Source organism: Neofelis nebulosa, chromosome 9 (assembly GCF_028018385.1).
Source record: "Neofelis nebulosa isolate mNeoNeb1 chromosome 9, mNeoNeb1.pri, whole genome shotgun sequence".
Taxonomy (NCBI): domain Eukaryota; kingdom Metazoa; phylum Chordata; class Mammalia; order Carnivora; family Felidae; genus Neofelis; species Neofelis nebulosa.
Window position 1 is genome coordinate 54,505,867 of NC_080790.1, and position 16,528 is coordinate 54,522,394.

The following is a 16,528-nucleotide window of genomic DNA, read 5'->3' on the forward strand; positions in this document are numbered from 1 at the left end:
CTCCACCAGGCCAGGGGCTCCATCTGCTTTACTTGTAGCTGAATGGCAAGAGTGTACTCTAGAAGGTTTTCAGTGAGTACTGGATAAAAGAGTATATATTAGCTTCTGCATCTTGATTTGGGATTTAAACATAAGGTCATTATGGGCTGGAAACCGTATGAACCATCTGAGCTTGCTGAGAGCTGCTCTGTACTCCTGTTTTGGATAATTAAGCCCAGCCCTATTTTATTATGAGAAAATAACCAGCCACAAAACAACATCCATGGGAACAATCTGGAGTGGATGCTTCCGATTGGGGGGTGGGAGAAAACAAGAGCTTTCTTTTTAGTATCCAGAGGAGAAATGAACCCACGTCTTAAAAATAGCCAACTGTAGGCCTTAATTATTTCTGTCTGGCTTGAGAAAGATGAGCCCTGCCATACTTGTCCCCTTTTCTCTGTCCAAGCAAATGAATTAACAACTGCCATAAACACGGGTTTCAAGTGTTGGAAGGAAGGAAACCACAAGCATAACTCCCAGATAAAAGCTCATAAGAATGTTATCATTCAGCTCAAGTTTGGAGACTGGAGTCTCAAATTATTATTTTCCCCCCTGTTTTTGGGAGACCATTTTGTGGAAATTCCTTAAACAACTTTGGAGTTATTTCCTTTTGGGGGTGGGAAGAGCTTTCCAAACATCCGGGCTCACATTGAGCTTGGGTGAGTTGCTTAGCTTGAAATATTCAAGGACAACATCAATTCTAATCCTTTGGGTAGGAACTGACTCTTGAATGATGTGGGCACATGGTTCATAGGAACCTTTGAAGAGGTAAGAGTTGTCCCTGTTCAGAATCCGGCCATCTGAAGGCAGGACTGTGCAGTAGCTGCAGGGGGCTCTTACCTCTAGATGTCCCCTCCCCCCCCCCACCCCCTCCCATTCTTCTTCCTATACACATGGACACCACCATCAGATTCTCTTCTTAAATATCACTTGTTAGATGTTCCAAATGTTTCAGTGATCACACCTACTAAGTTGGAATCAAAATTCCTTCAAAGCTTTTATCAGTCTGGTTCCAAACCAATGTCTAGGCTTATTTCTTATTACTCCTGATCCTTTACCCAAACTCTACCCCCAGACACACAGGTATTATTATTATTATTATTATTATTATTATTATCCTCAGAGTATACCTTTCCTTTTCCCAGACTTTGGGCTGAGGTCATGTCATCTCTTCCCTGGTGCTACCCATCATTCCTCCTTGGTCTTTTATGGATTCAGGTCTGCCCCACCTTCTCATGATGGCTCAAGCCCACAATAATCCACTTCTAAGCTTCATGATCAGCCCCGAACCTGCTATTAATCATGTTTTGCACCATGTGGGTATTGTTTTATATGTTTATTGCAGTTCTTGTTGCTTACATTACCAAGTATGCCACACTGATCCCAGAAATTATTCGGAGCAAGGTTCCCTCACCTGGGGATCCATTATTGGGACTGATAATTCTCTATCTCTCAATAATTGCCACTTTCTGGTGAAAGCAGTTCGAGTTGATTTCTGTTCCTTATAAATAAACACACCTTGAATAAGATGACTGTCATCTGTACATATTTAAGGTAGGAGTTCCCAACCTGAGATGAGATTATTTTTCACAATTCTGAAAACTTAAGGTCACATGTATCAATGTTCTGAAAGTGCACCTGGGGGATTTATTAACAAAAAACATTAAAAAAATGCAGATTCCTGAGCACCATCTCATACTGTCTGCAATAGAGTCTTTTGGGGTAGGGCCTGAAAATTGGTATTGTGAACAAGGTTCCCAGGTGATTTTTATGTATGTTCAAGAAAATCTAGAGGTTTGGGGGAAGTTGACATTAACGTCCATTTTATGATGGGGAAGGGAAGTGGAAGAGGAAATGATTCATATGTCTTGAGTACCTATTATGTGCCTGGAAAAATATTAGGCAATTTTACCAGTGTTATCCCTTTTAATCCTCAAACAGGACTTACCACCAATCCCTTTTTTTAAAATAAGGAAACAAGTGAGATAACCCATCCAAGGATCTACAAATGGTTAAGCCATTGGGCCAGTATTTAAACTCAGATGATCAGCTCCAAAGGTTTTATTTCTCACCCTGCAGGAGTTCTTTGCAAACCTTGGAGGGAGAGAGAGGGGGCCTGATGGTACAGCCACGTCGGAGGTTTCCTAGGTCAGTCTGGGGGAGCTGGACAGATCCTGGTACTGTCTAGTAACCTCTGGATTAAGACCCCCTTGACATCTGAAGGAGATAGTGATCCTCTGAGCTCTGAATTTGCGTTCTGGACCCTGAGTCTAGAGTCTGGTGGGCTTCCACTAGAGAAACTGCTGGCCGTCTGCCCAATCACAAAACCTAAAAGTGGAGGAAACAGTGCTTCTAGACTTCATTACAGGTCCAGCACACAAACAGGCCTTCTGGTTGTGGCTTTCAAGACCAGCATCATTCAATAGTCCAGCTGAACCAAGGGCCTGGCTTACGTATGGCAGTAGAAAAGAGAAACCATGGAAGCCAGTGTCTAGTTCACTGACAGGAAAGGGGTGCTAAAAAACCACTTTTGTGTGTGAGGGATTGTTCCATCCAACCTAGGTTGGGGTGGAAAGAAGGAATGGTGACTGTGAAACCTGGAGAACAATGAAGCCCTCATATGTGGGGACGATAGGTCTAAAGCTGTGGTTCCAGGAACATCACCTGAGAAGATCTTAAAAATCCTGCTCCAGATGACCTCAGTAGGCAGCCAAGGTAAAGAACCACTGGTCAAAACTACCTCCAGTGATCAAAAGATATAGATTGAGCCTGCAAATGCTCTGAAGGCAGTTTGCATTCAGTCATGGTTGGGAAAGCTGAGGTCAAGTGCACACCATCAACCAATGTTTCTAGTATGAGAACTGGAGGCACCTGAAGTTTGGCTTGCCACAGCACAGTTTCCTTCAATTTTTAATTTACCTTGTAGGGTAGAATTGGCATAGGAAAATGAGAAGAGAGACATGCGTGAAAGGCAGGAGGGAGAAGTGAGACATAACAGATAACAAAGATGTTCAGAGGAGTGCTGTCTCAAGTAGAGAACACCAGGGAGGAGATTGGGGAATTTTCAGTGGATCAAGGGTCAGAATGTGCCCAATGTCCAGTTTTAGAGGAAGTGCTCTACTCACCGAGTGGATGATGCCTTGCAGAGCCTGAAAGCCGTCATTTACAGGAAACACATGGTCCTTACTGTCCGCAATCCGGGCCAGCTGAGAACACATCAAACGTACAAACACACATGGAGATATGTCAGGCTTGGCCACAGAGAATTTAGTCTAGGGGGCTCCATCTACTTTTAGAACCCAGAGGAACTTGAGGCCTTGGGCCTCACTGAAAAGCCCTTAGTAATAATGAGATTACCAGCAGCCTCTCTGGAGCAGGACTAGAGGATTGGCTCCAGCTTTTACATTTGTTTTAATACTTTTCTCCTTGGGACAAGAGGTAAGATTGCTCAGCTAGATGAACATTTGGCCTGGGTTGATGTATTTATGGATTTGGGGACTGGCCATTGGCTCATTTTTCTCCCATTCACTCAAATTTCTGTTGGCAACTGTGCTTGAATCAAATAGACTCAAATTTCCTTTCAGAGCAACTTTAAAAATAAATTCAAGCTTTGGTGTTGGGTGAGGTCAATGAATGGAGACCCTTACCTTTTGCCCAAATTGCTCATTGAGGAAAGGACCCTTGCAGTTGGTTTGGCTCTCCTGCTTTATGGAGCAGAGGACAGGAGAAAGGAATATCTGATCTGTGGACTTTTGTGCTCCAAATCTCTATAGTTCTGTCACTGATAAGTCATAGTCAGTTCCAGGACTTTCACTGATTGCAAAAGTAACACATAATCAATGGGAAGTTTCAGAAAACCCAGGAGTGTTATAAAGGAAAAAAGTTTCTATCTACCTACCTATCTATCTATCTATCTATCTATCTACCTACCTACCTATCTATCTGTCATCTATCTATCTAACATCCATCCATCATTTTTCTATTACTGTTAATTTGATACACTATGTAGTCTTTCATACTTCCCCTACCCAAAGGTACACATTTATTTTAAAAGTGTATTCATACTGTTCCCACTATTTTGTAACCCTATTTTATTGACCTAATAACTTATTATAAGCATTCTTCCATGTCATTAAAGCAAAAAGAAATGATGAACTACATCGAGGAACATTTATAAGTTGTTAGCAAAATTTCACATTTTGCATATATATACTAGTACATACTTTTTGTCCACTTACCAATTACAACTGACCCTTGAACAACGGGTTTGAACTGAGTGGGTCCACTTAACATGTGATTTTTTAAAAATCGATACAGCACAATACTACAAATGCATTTTCCTTATGGTTTTCTCAACAACATTTTCTTTTGTCTAGCTTCTGTGTTATGAGAATACAGTATATAATGCATATAACATACAGAATATGCACTAATCAACTGTTTATATATTATTTCCAGTCAATAGTAGGCTGTTAGTAGTTCAGTTTTGGGAGAGTCAAAAGCTGTCCATGGATTTTTGACTTGCCATGAGGTTGGTACCCCAACCCCTGCATTGTTCAAGACCCAACCATATGTTTATTTTCTCGTATTGAAAATGCACTGAATTTCTAATGGGAGAAAAGAGATGTTTGACATTTAAACAAAATTAGATTCATTAAATTAAATGAAAAAAAAAAAACCCAACCAACAAGTTTTCTAATTGTATTCAGCTCTGTTTTGACACCTTGGCAATTTAATATCTACCAAGAAAGTCAACCAAGGAAGATGCTGCCTGGATAGTCTGTGTGCAAAGGCCCCAAGTGCATTGGCGTGGCTTCATGTTCCTTACACATCCAATAATTCTCATCTACTCAACATTTGTGGAAAAATAACCTATCTAAGGATTGTTTATGCTGCTGATATACCCTCTGCACGAATACATGTTCTCTATCTTCACAAGCTTAGCATACTCCCTAACCTGAGGAAATCCATGCACCTACCTGTGTTTCATTGAAATCCTTCACACCGACACAGTAAACAATTGCACCAAGATCTCGGGATCTGTTAGCCTGGGTCAATGAAGAAAAGCCATTAGAAGGAGAAGTGGCAAACATACTCCTTTTGGATTAACCATACTAACTTCCATGATCAGGTATTTATTTATTTATTTATTTATTTATTTATTTAAAAAAACTTTTTTTAATGTTTACTTATTTTGGAGACAGAGAGACAGAGCACAAGTGGAGGAGGGACAGAGTACCTGAAGCAGGCTCCAGGCTCCGTGCTGTCAGCACAAAGCCCAATGCGGGGCTTGAACTCATGAACTGTGAGATTGTGACCTGAGCTGAAGTCAGATGCTCAACTGACTGAGCCACCCAGGTGCCCCAATGATCAGCTTTTACTAAGCACTCCCCATGTGCCAGATACCATCGTGAGGAGGGCAATCCCTGTTCCCAGGGAGCTCATTCTCCAGTAAACATCACAACCTAATGTAATGTGTGATGGACATGAGGGGAGAGATTAGTCTAACAGGAAGCACTAGGAAAGAGCCATAGAAGTAGAGTCTTGATGAAAAGATTTGAAAGACTGGGGGTGGGGTGGGGGGGGAGGGGGAGGGTAGGAAAAGGGACTATAGGCTAAGGTAAGTCTTACAAAATATTCTGGGGAAATTATTATTCTTTTCCTCTGAAGAATTTTTATTGACATATTTTTCTTCCTTTGTAATAGCAGCATGGTATTAATAGAAAGGATGTGATCTTTGGAACCTGATATACCTAGGTTTGGCTTTGCTCTGCAAAGTGTTTGAAGATTCAACAAGATAACATATGCAGAACTCCCTATACAAGTCCTAGAACAACACAGATACTTATAAATGTCAGCACCCTTTGTGAATAAGGCCTTTTTTGTTCCCATAAAATACACTGGCTTAATGGTATGGGAATTACGGTCTATATTTGAATAGGTGAACCCATGACCTTATTTACAATTAAGTATTGTGAGGACAACATAATGAATTAACATCCATATTTTGGCTTGATTTTAATATTTGCTTTAGTAAAGGCTCTGATATCTTATTTCCAGGTTCTTCTGTGTTTCAGAATAGAAAATAAAAATTGGAAATCATTGGAATACATAGTAGGTGCTTAATAAATCATTGGTAGTAAACATGTAGTAGGTGCTCAATGTATGCATACTGATTTGAATTGTGCTCCTCTCCCATCCCTCACTTTATTATTCAGACCTACTTGGTATTCAGATATATATATATATATATATATATATATATATATATATATATATCTTTTTTCCTTCATGTTCCAAATATGCCTTGTTGCTTTAAGGATAAAACAAATGTTTAGACACAGTCTAGCTTCAGACTTATCTGTAATAACTTCTGTGACTTTTCCCCTCTAGTTGGATTTTATATAGGATTATCAAAAATGGGATGATTTATTTCTTTATATATCTTGGGCTTTATCTTTCTTTTTCAGAAAGCCTCCTTCTCTTGGCACTGGCACTCCAAATATTTTTCCAAATTTGTATGTGCCATACCTAAAATTCTTTTCTACTAACCCCTATTTTAAGCCTCTGACATCCATCATTTATTTTATATTCAGTTACTTCCTTATTAGGGTTTTCACTTTATTTTGATGATTGTTTAGCACCCAAAATAAGCATTCTGCATTCCCATTGTATAGTTAGTTTCAACTTCAGAGTATAGAAATATATTACTTTCCAAATGCTCAGGCAGGGTCTGTCACATTTACTTGTGTGTTTCCCCATTGTGAAAGATCTTTTGTACTAGTTATGGGTAGGGGGGAAGGAACGCGTTTACCTACCGCATTTCCTCATGCCCTTTCCTAGAAGAGGCTTCCAAAAGCCAAACATCATTACATGGTAAGTAATGGGCAGCAACTTCACCTATTTCCCTAGTATCAGGCAAAGTGCCCAACACATGGCTGAGCTCTCAGTTAACACTGAATGAATGAATGAACAAACGAATGAATGAATGTATACTTATTTGCCAAGAGAGCTGAATTTAAATCAAACAATGGTAGGGGCGCCTGGGTGGCGCAGTCGGTTAAGCGTCCGACTTCAGCCAGGTCACGATCTCGCGGTCCGTGAGTTCGAGCCCCGCGTCAGGCTCTGGGCTGATGGCTCGGAGCCTAGAGCCTGTTTCCGATTCTGTGTCTCCCTCTCTCTCTGCCCCTCTCCCGTTCATGCTCTGCCTCTCTCTGTCCCAAAAATAAAAAAATTAAAAAAAAAAAAAATTTTAAATCAAACAATGGTCAAGAACTTGAGGTAAGTGTAATGCTCTAATTAACTGCTCCCCCAGAGGCCAGCATGTCCTTCCTCACTGCCTTTTTCCTTATTGTATTTCTTTCTAACTTGGTCCGAATGAACCTTTGTCACCTTGTCGGTAATGGTGAACTAGCTTCTTGGGCCACTTATACATGTAGTTCAAATCTAAGACTAAAAAGGAAAGGATTTCCTAAATATAAGCATTACTTTTCAATTCCTGAATAAATACATAAATATAAAAGAGTTTCCTGAAACTCTTTATACAAACCGAAGGCTTCATGTAGAATCTTTCACTTGCTTTAAACAGTATTTTTTTCTTTCACTTGCTTTGAAGAGTACTTTTTGAGAACATAAAGAAAAGGAAGAAGAAACACCGCAGGAGCAATTACAATGTCCTTTGTACCAATTAATGTTCGACTTTGCTTCTCAGAGTGAGAATCTCCATGATTAATATGTTCTAACAAGACTGGCTCTTACATATGTCAAGTACTTCTTTTCCCTCCTCCTGTTTTTAGTAGAAATGGAGAGAAAATGGTACCAATGTTTTTGTTTAAAGGTGATATATAGTATTTCAAAACTGCCGGATAAATATAATGCTTTCAATAAAGTCATGGTAGACAACTTTTATCCCCCCAAACACAGAGTAATAGGCAAATATTTTGAAAGGGGAAAAATACCTATCATGTGTAAGATACAAGGGTTCACTTTTTAAAAATGAATTATTACTACTATTATCATTATTATTTTTTTTTTTTTTACAAATGACACACTATTTTTACCCAGGGATTTTACAAAGACACCGATCATGTTGTCTGAGTAGAAAGATTGCAGCCCATTTGAGGAGGAAGAAGCCTTGTTTCCATGTCTGTGTTAGATACAGGCCAGGCCATTGCTTACCTCCCTCTCTGAATAGAAAAAGAGGTCTTCATGGAGTTCCCCATCGGTCAAAGCAATGATGACGCTGGCCGTCCTGTATCCTGCTCAACACAACACAGACCCACTCAGTCCATCCCGCCGCACGCAGGGAAACCCCCTCAGCCCTGGGGTTGATCTCTTATAAGCTCAATCACCTGAGGTCAATATCGTGAGAACCAGCAACTTTTTTTTCAGGACTAGAAGCAAGTTCAGCATGGAGAAGCATGCATCTTCGTGTGGGGACGACTCTTGGGGGAGTAGGTTTTGTTTGTGGATCTCTCAGTCTTATCCCAAAAAATGGCCAAACCTGCTGGAATGGTCCCTGGACTGATATCTGGGAGTAGCTTCAGTGAATCAAATTTCTATTATTTTCTATTAACAGCACATGTGACTGAGGTCAAGGCCTGGGAGGAAACTCTACCACCTGGGCTGTTCAGGAGTCTTTCTCACATGCTGTAGTTGACCTTATACATCACCCCTTGAAGAAGTGGGCAAGGAGTTATAGCCGTCATGATTTACAAGCTGAATGGAAGTTATCATAGCAGTTGGCAAAACCTACTAGAATTCTTTCAGTGATTTTTAGACTTCTAGTAACATTGCTGATGATTGGTTTATACTAACAAGTGTTTGTGTCGATACCGGGTCTGTTCTATTTGTTGTAGTTGAGAGGGAAATAGGTAGTAGATACCTCTACAGGCTTGGGAGAAAAGTCCCCACTGTAATATTGGATCTCTTTCAAAAGATTTGCCTCAGATAAAGCAATACTATCCCTGAAGGACACTGCAGTAATAGTAATAACAGCTAAAATTATAACAAGTATTTTTTCTATATGTTAAATACTCTGTTAAGTACATCGTATGCATTTTTTTTTTCATGTAAATCACACTGGTATCTTCTTAATATCATAGCCAATCACAGTAGTGAAGAGGCTTGGAGCTTGGGAATGGACAAAAAAAATTAAATTTGACATAAGAATCCAAGACTTTACTAACCTTTCCAAGTATTTATTAGTTTAATGAATTCAACATGCAAGCTGTTCATGGGCCTTATAGACTGTGGCCCATAATTTTTTCATTATTTTTATATAACTTTTTTTGGCATCAACAAGACAGAATTTGACCTGGTGTGCGTCACCTTGCTATACATTTCCTTCTATGTGATGATCTGTGTAGGGTTATGGGCAATGTCACATAAACCTGTTGTAACATGAAATTACTGAGACACTTTATCAGAAGCAAACACAGAAAAAAAAGTTGGATAATTCATATTATTGTCTCACCTTGACTGTTTTCATAATAAATCTGCTCACTGGCCTGAAAAACACACGGAAGAGACGTTAGACACACAGCCTCTGTTTGCCATTCCGAGCGCCATAGTGGGCAGCGGGCTCTGATGCTCGATATATAGGCTGGCTCGGTCTTGATTCTTTATGCGATGCACCCAGGCTTCGCTCAAATATCAATCGACGGCATTCATCTGAAGTTACCCTGACACTTAACCCGTATACCTGTGAATGTGGATCCATGTCTTACTTGTCACAGACTTGGACCTGTCTTCCTTAAGACTGAAGTCATTGACATTCTGTCTCAACCACCGATGCACCATATAGAAAAGTTTACCCCGGGAATGCCGGGGACTTGTGTGTGGCATGATTCGTAAGTGTCAGCCAAGCATTAGCTAACAAGTCCTTTACCAGGATCAGGGAAGAATCAAGGAAACTCACTTCTTTTGGATAGGGTTAACAGTGTACAAGCTTGCGGGAAAAATTTGTTTACCTTCTTGCCATTGGGTGTTGTTCTGGTACATGTGTCTTATCTCATCAGCCAACCTTATATTAATGTTTCCCTGTCACACTTTATATTTAGAGTGGAAAACGGTTTTAAAATTACCCTTTCAAATCCTTCATGCATGTAAGTGTCTCCTCCCGGCAGGACCTTCTGGAGTTCTTCTAGGCCCTGACGGATCTGTTCCCTGAAATCCAAAGACACCCTGTTAGTCTTCTTAGAGCCTCTTATGCTTTCCTGTGGATAGACAGATGCATTAACCTTTATCTTATCTCTGTGGGTACTGCCATATTATCCCAACGGTCCCCCAAAAGCCTATCGGAGAAAAAGTCTTTATAGTACGTTATCCATTCAGGGTCAGCCGTAGTGCGGGGTAAGTGAAATCTCAAGGATTGAGAGAAAGGAGCCTTTTGCAGGAATATCCACCTGCTCAGAAGAGTTTTCTGTCCTTAACAGGATAAAGTTTTCATTCTACATTGGAGATGAATCCTAAAATGCAACTGCTCCTGAGGGGACACATGACAACTCGGGCAACTTTGTATCAAGATGCAAATGGCTCATGTGAGCTGGAAAGAGGGGAACACCAAGAGCTCAGGGCAAGGCTGCCACAGGGACCGCGGCTGGGAGTGGCGGGCGTCCGGAGCAAACTCTGCCACCCGCACGGATGTGCCAAAGGAAACCATGTAGTCAGCTTTGAAAATAAAAGTCCAGGCAATCTACGCTTTCCAGGACAACCAAGAGTGTTTTCTGTGGGCTGGTGCCTGTGTTTTCTTACTCTGGTTGCTCAAGGTGGTGGGGGAGGGTAGAAAGGGGAAGTGGTTATGGCACTGGGAAAACGTCCAACTGGTAGTGGGAAATGTGGATGGTCTGGGGACCAAAATGAATCTTTGTGGACCATTCTCTCTGGGATTTAAGATTCTATATCCATGTTCCTGTCTTTTAAATAGCTCCATACCATGCTCAAAGGGCAAGAAAGTGTAATTTATTCCTTCCTTCCTTCCTTCCTTCCTCCCTCCCTCCTTCCTTTTTTTTTTTTTTTTTTTGTGGAGAGAGAGAGCATGAGCAGGGGAGAGGGGCAGAGGGAGAGAGAAAACCCAAGTGGGGCAGGCTCCAAGTTGTCAGCAGGGAGCCCAAGGTGGAGCTCCATCTCACCACCATGAGATCATGACCTGAGCTCAAATCAAGAGTCGGATGCTTAACTGGCTGAGCCACCCAGGTGCTCCTGTCTACTTTTCTTATCAGTGCCCAGATATCAGACCACATGCCCAGTTGCCCAAGTCAGAAACCAGAAGCCTTCCTGGATCGTCCACCTTCACTCTCCTCTCTCCTTCCTCTCCCCTACATAATCTGTCATCAAGTCCATCAGTGCTACTCTAGACTACTTCTCTACTTCTCTATCTCTTCTGCCAATGCCATGGTCTGAGCCATCAGCATCTCTTTCCTAGACCATTAAGACACTTGCTATCTTTTGACCGCCCTCTTGCCCTTCTTCCATTCATTCTCCACATAGCTGTCATAATATTCTTAAAATACAGATCAAAACATGCCATTCACTCTCCTCCTCAAAATCCTTCAATAGCACTTGATTACACTTGGTATAAAATCTGAAATCCTTGCCATGGCTTCCAGGGTCTATATGGGATGACTTCTCTGCATCCCTGTTCAGCCTTATCTGTATGACTTTGCCCCCAGTCTCCTCACTTGAGCCCCGTGCCCCCCACCCAAGTCTTCCCAAGCAACTTTCTTCAACAGGCCCTTGACGCCTACAATCACTGCTGCCTGTGGACCGAAGATACCATTTGTCTAGCTCTTCACTGGGCTAATTGTTACCCAGACTTCAGTCCCAACCTAAATATCAGTTGCTCAAAGTAGCTTTCTTTATTTGACTTCCCCTATTCAGATTTACTCCCTCAATTAGGCTTTCTCATGGCACCCAACAATTTTCGTTTCATAGCACTTAGGGCATTTTATGACCAATAACATTTGATTATGTCATGATTTGTTTAGCTACCCCCCTCCCCTTACCAGTTCTAGACTCGAATTCAACGCTGTTATTTGGTGATAGGAAAGGGCATATATCTGCGCATTAGAAGGGGAGATAAAGATGAAAGCCGTGTCCCTCACTGCTACCACCATTGGGTGGGAAGAGGGTGGCATTATCAGTCACCCGGCAGGAGGCAGTATTGCCCTGCCAGTCAGCAGTTTCGTGAGGGTAATGACAATGGCAGTGTGGCAAGAGGGTGAGACTGGGATATGAAGGTGAGGTTGGGATAGGAAAATGGTTCCCGAGCACACAGAGGTGGCACATGGAGCCCCTTAGAATAGTTGGGAGCACTAAGGAGGAGGGGCTAATCTGATAATTAGGTGAGAAAGATTGGGAATTAAAAGTAAATGTGAAAAAGAAAAGCAAATGTGGTCTTATCTTTGTGAAGTTTGGGACATTTTGGCAACACTAAAATTGGAATATTACGTTAAGGCTGAAGCTTAAAAAAAGAGGGTTAAAAAAGGCATCCTGGGGGTGTGGAAAAGGTTCCTTGGCTTCATTGTATTTTTTCTTTGCCAAATAAAGTCTGGGAACCGGGGTGTTTTCTCTAAGCCTATTTCCTTTACTTTACAAGTATTTTCTTGAGCTTTCCATTTTTTTGGTACCAGAACAAGCGAAAGCTGTTTTGGAAAATGTCCTTCTCCTTGACACTTGGTGCCTGGCAAGATAGGAGCTCACGAGGCCCAGGCAGTGATCACAATCTCTCCATAAAATACCCTTCCTCGTTAGAAGATCAAATGACTTACGGCCCCCACCTCCCTACTCCCTTCGTCTTCTCTAAAAGCACCTACAACATCTAAGCAAACAAAACAGACGGTTTCATGGGAATGGTGGGTTGGTTTTAATTGTGGGACAATAGAACTATTAATAAGGGCCTATTTTTTTAAATGCTCTCTTAGAAACGGAAGCAAACTGGGAGAAAGATCTTTGAAAGGGGTTGATAAGAACCTCTCTGAGGATTTGGTTATTACCAAATGAAATGTTATCTTCCTGGGAAATGAGAGAGGCAGGGAATCCTACAGAGAGGCTGCTATTAAAGAGTCTCCTGTTTTCCTTAGCGGTTTCATGTCTGCCAGTGTTCCTACATATAAGTGAAGGGTTTTCAGGCCACATGTCTTGTGTTTCTTGTACAATCCCTGCAACACTTAATGATGGGCACAGAGTAGATGATCTGTTGTCGAATGAATGGTTCCAGCTTAGATGCATCCATGCATCCATTCTTTCATTTCCCCAACTATTTGCTGAGCATGCACCATGCACCCGTCACCACACTGGTTGGTAGGGGTAGGAGGTGGGAGGAACAGTCACAGTGTCTGCTGTACTTTCTGTTGCCTTGGGAACAGTGAATTTTCCCATACTTAATGAAGATTACTTTCCGAGATTCTGGTAGTGATGTGACATTTAGATATTATTTTTCCGACGAAAACATTAAAGGATCAACACACTTAAGCACGTCAAGAAGCATTTCATTCAACAAGCTTTTCTCCTAAGTGTCCTAGTGATGTTCCTACTGCAAAATCCTCCTTGGGCTTATGCAATGTCTACCACATTTTCAGTCTATAAAACAATCTCCACTGCCACCCCAAAATAACCCAACATCAGTTCTGCATTGTCGACTTCTTGCCTCTTAGTAAAAGAGCTTCTGTGGAGTTGGACTTTTCTCAACTGTCCGGCAGTTATTGGCTTCGGAGCCTCAACTTATATTGTAAGCACACATCGCTATTTATTACCACTAATGCTGCCTTTACAACATTTCCAGATGGACTTATGCCTCCAGTTGCTGAGTGAGCAGAACAGAGTGAACAGAACAAGAGATCATAGATTAATTAAAGACATGTTCTTGCTACTTCTGGAGTCATAATGTTTCACAGTCAACTCTAATAATTTGTTTATAATGTATATAAATCATAGCCTCTTTGGGACTTTTACCTAAGGAGACGCCAACATGATTAATAATTTCATGATGCATGCTGAACCAAAGATCCTTTTTTGTCTCTGTATATATATTTTTAGTGAGCTATAATTTATATACAGTAATCCATACAGATATTTATTCATTTCCTTTATAATTGCTGGATTTCTTTCTATAAAGTTGTCATAATATTCCTTCAATACCTTTTAACATCTGTAGGATCTGTAGTAACATCTTCTCTGTAGCATGCTCTATGGATTGCAATTTCCATCCTTACTTTATATAACAGGCTACCGTAAGTTAATATTATGCCACTTCTCATATAATTAAAGAACCCTCTAATATTCTTCCATATATCACCTCTCACCCCTTATGCTACTATTGTCATATATTCTACTTTTGTATATGAAATAAGTTCAAAAATACAGTCATTATATCTATCTTAAACAATCATCATTTTATGAAACTAAGAAAATGTTTATCATTTCTGTTATTCCTCCTTCCTTTTTTTGTAGATCTAGTTTACATCTGGTATCATTTTCCTTTAGCCTGAAGAATTCCTTTAGTAGTCTTTTTTTTTTTTTGGTGCAGGTTTGCTGGTGATGACTTTTTCAGGCTTTTTTTCCTTTTAATGTCTTAATTTTTGTCTGTAATTTTAAGGTTATTTTCACTAGATATAGAATTCTAAGTTGTCTTTATTTCATTTCATCTTTTTAAAGACATCAATTTGTTGTCTTCTGGGTTGCATGTCTTTTTTTTTTTTCTGATGAAAAGTAAGTGATTTTCATTGTTGCTTCTCTCTTTGTAATATATCTTTTCCCTTCTCCCTATGTTGTAAGATTATCTCTTTGTTGTGGTTTTCAGAAATTCAACTATTTTGACTTAGGTGATGGTATTTATTTATTTGTTTTTATTTTTTGTATTTGTCCTGCTTGGGGTTCTTTGAGATTTTTGAATCTTTGTGCAGAATACCATGTAAAGTACTCCAATTACACATATATTAGACCACTTGATATTATCCCACAAATCATAGGAGCTGGTTCATCTCCCCACTCTGCCTCTTGATCATTTTTCTGTCTCTTTCAGTTAAAAAAATTTTTTTAAGTGTATTTATTTTGAGAGAGAGAGAGAGCACGAGTGGGGGAGAGGGGCAGAGAGAAAGAGAGACAGAATCCCAAATAGGCTTCACAACATCAGCACAGAGCATGATGTGGGGCTTGAACTCACTGTGAGATCATGACCTGAGCTGAGATCAAGAGTCAGACACTTAACTGACTGCCATCAAGGTGTTCCGTGTCTCTTTCAGTTTCGATAATTTCTATTAACCTGTTTTTAAGTTTATCAATCACTTTTCTGCAGATGTTGTATTTTTCAATTCCGTAGTTTTCACTTGGTTCTTCAGAATTTTCTTTTTTTTTTCTTTCTGATATCCTGTGTCTCCATTATATTCACCTTTTCCTGTAAATTCTTTAACATGTTTATAATAGTTGCTTTAAATCCCTGTCTGATAATTCCAACCATTGAATGATCTGTGGTTTGCTTCCATTACTGTGTTTTTTCTTGATTATGGGTCACATTTTCCTGCTCTTTTCCCATGCCTCATAATCTTTTAATTTGTGTTTCAAACATTGTGAATAAAAACAAAACAAAACAGAACAGTGGAAACTTAGGTACAACATTGATTTGTTTTGTTCACTCACTGCAGACTCTTTTATCTTTGTGAGCTAGGGTGGTGGGGGCTGGGAGAGCTGATTATTTAGATTCCTCCCTGAGTTAAGTTGAGCTTGGGTTGGGTCACAGCTTTAATTAGAGTATGTTCCCTGTTATTAGCCTAATTCTCAGACTTCTGCCCTGCCCTGCCTTTGTGGTCTTTTCAGTATTTGAGTTGGGAGTGAGCTGGGTACAGCTTCAGTTATTTTTTTGCTTGGCTTTTGGATTCAGCCCTGATAGAACTCCAGAATTCAAGCACTGCAAGGATCCATAGGATCATGCAATTTCTCTTTCCTTTTCAGCAAAAAAGTAAAAAAGCAGTTCCACTGCTACTTTCTTGGAAAAAATGCAGAGGTGCAGGTGAGCTGGAGAATTGTCAGATTTTTTTTTTTTTTCATTTGGGGCTCCTTCAGATAATCCATCCCTCTGGCACACATTGTTGATTAACAATGTCAGTTCAGTTGACTTTTCCTCATTTCTGAGAAGTCTCTGTCCATGGCTAAACTACTTTTCCAATTGCCCATACCCAGACCTCATCCATCACCAAGTATGGAAGCTTCTGTAGATTTCTGCTCAGCTATAAAGGGCTTGTTCACCAGTGCTTCCTGTGTGTCTGCTAGCCCCATAGAACCATATGAATTTTATTTCATCAGGACTTCTCTGGTTGACCATGGAAATGAAGGTTCTTCACATTCCTCTACATCCTAACCAGAAGCAGAAATACTGTGAAGGCTTTTTCTAAATATTTGTGACTACACATTTGTTTCAAGTCAGGAAGAAAAAAACTAGAGGCTGACTACCAGCATATAAATATACTCTAGTATCTCTCATCTTAAAAAAAAT

The 16,528-nt window shown here is 40.3% G+C and overlaps 2 protein-coding genes across 3 annotated transcripts in view; one reads left to right on the plus strand and one right to left on the minus strand.

Annotated features, from left to right (window-relative positions):
- Positions 1-16,528, plus strand: part of GKN2 (gastrokine 2) — a 326,208-nt gene that overhangs the window by 202,043 nt on the left and 107,637 nt on the right. For both annotated transcript variants that reach the window (XM_058683855.1, XM_058683854.1), the window contains one exon: positions 10,476-10,580. In XM_058683855.1, coding sequence (XP_058539838.1) covers positions 10,566-10,580 — 15 coding nt within the window. In that variant the 5' untranslated portion in view covers positions 10,476-10,565. The remainder of the gene's footprint in view (positions 1-10,475; positions 10,581-16,528) is intronic.
- ANTXR1 (ANTXR cell adhesion molecule 1) overlaps positions 1-16,528 on the minus strand; it is a 222,548-nt gene that overhangs the window by 159,327 nt on the left and 46,693 nt on the right. Inside the window, exons 4-8 of the mRNA XM_058683850.1 lie at positions 10,125-10,206; positions 9,515-9,548; positions 8,218-8,297; positions 5,019-5,087; positions 3,165-3,245 (exon numbers count right to left, since the gene is read on the minus strand). Of these exons, the coding sequence (XP_058539833.1) occupies positions 3,165-3,245; positions 5,019-5,087; positions 8,218-8,297; positions 9,515-9,548; positions 10,125-10,206 (346 nt within the window). The remainder of the gene's footprint in view (positions 1-3,164; positions 3,246-5,018; positions 5,088-8,217; positions 8,298-9,514; positions 9,549-10,124; positions 10,207-16,528) is intronic.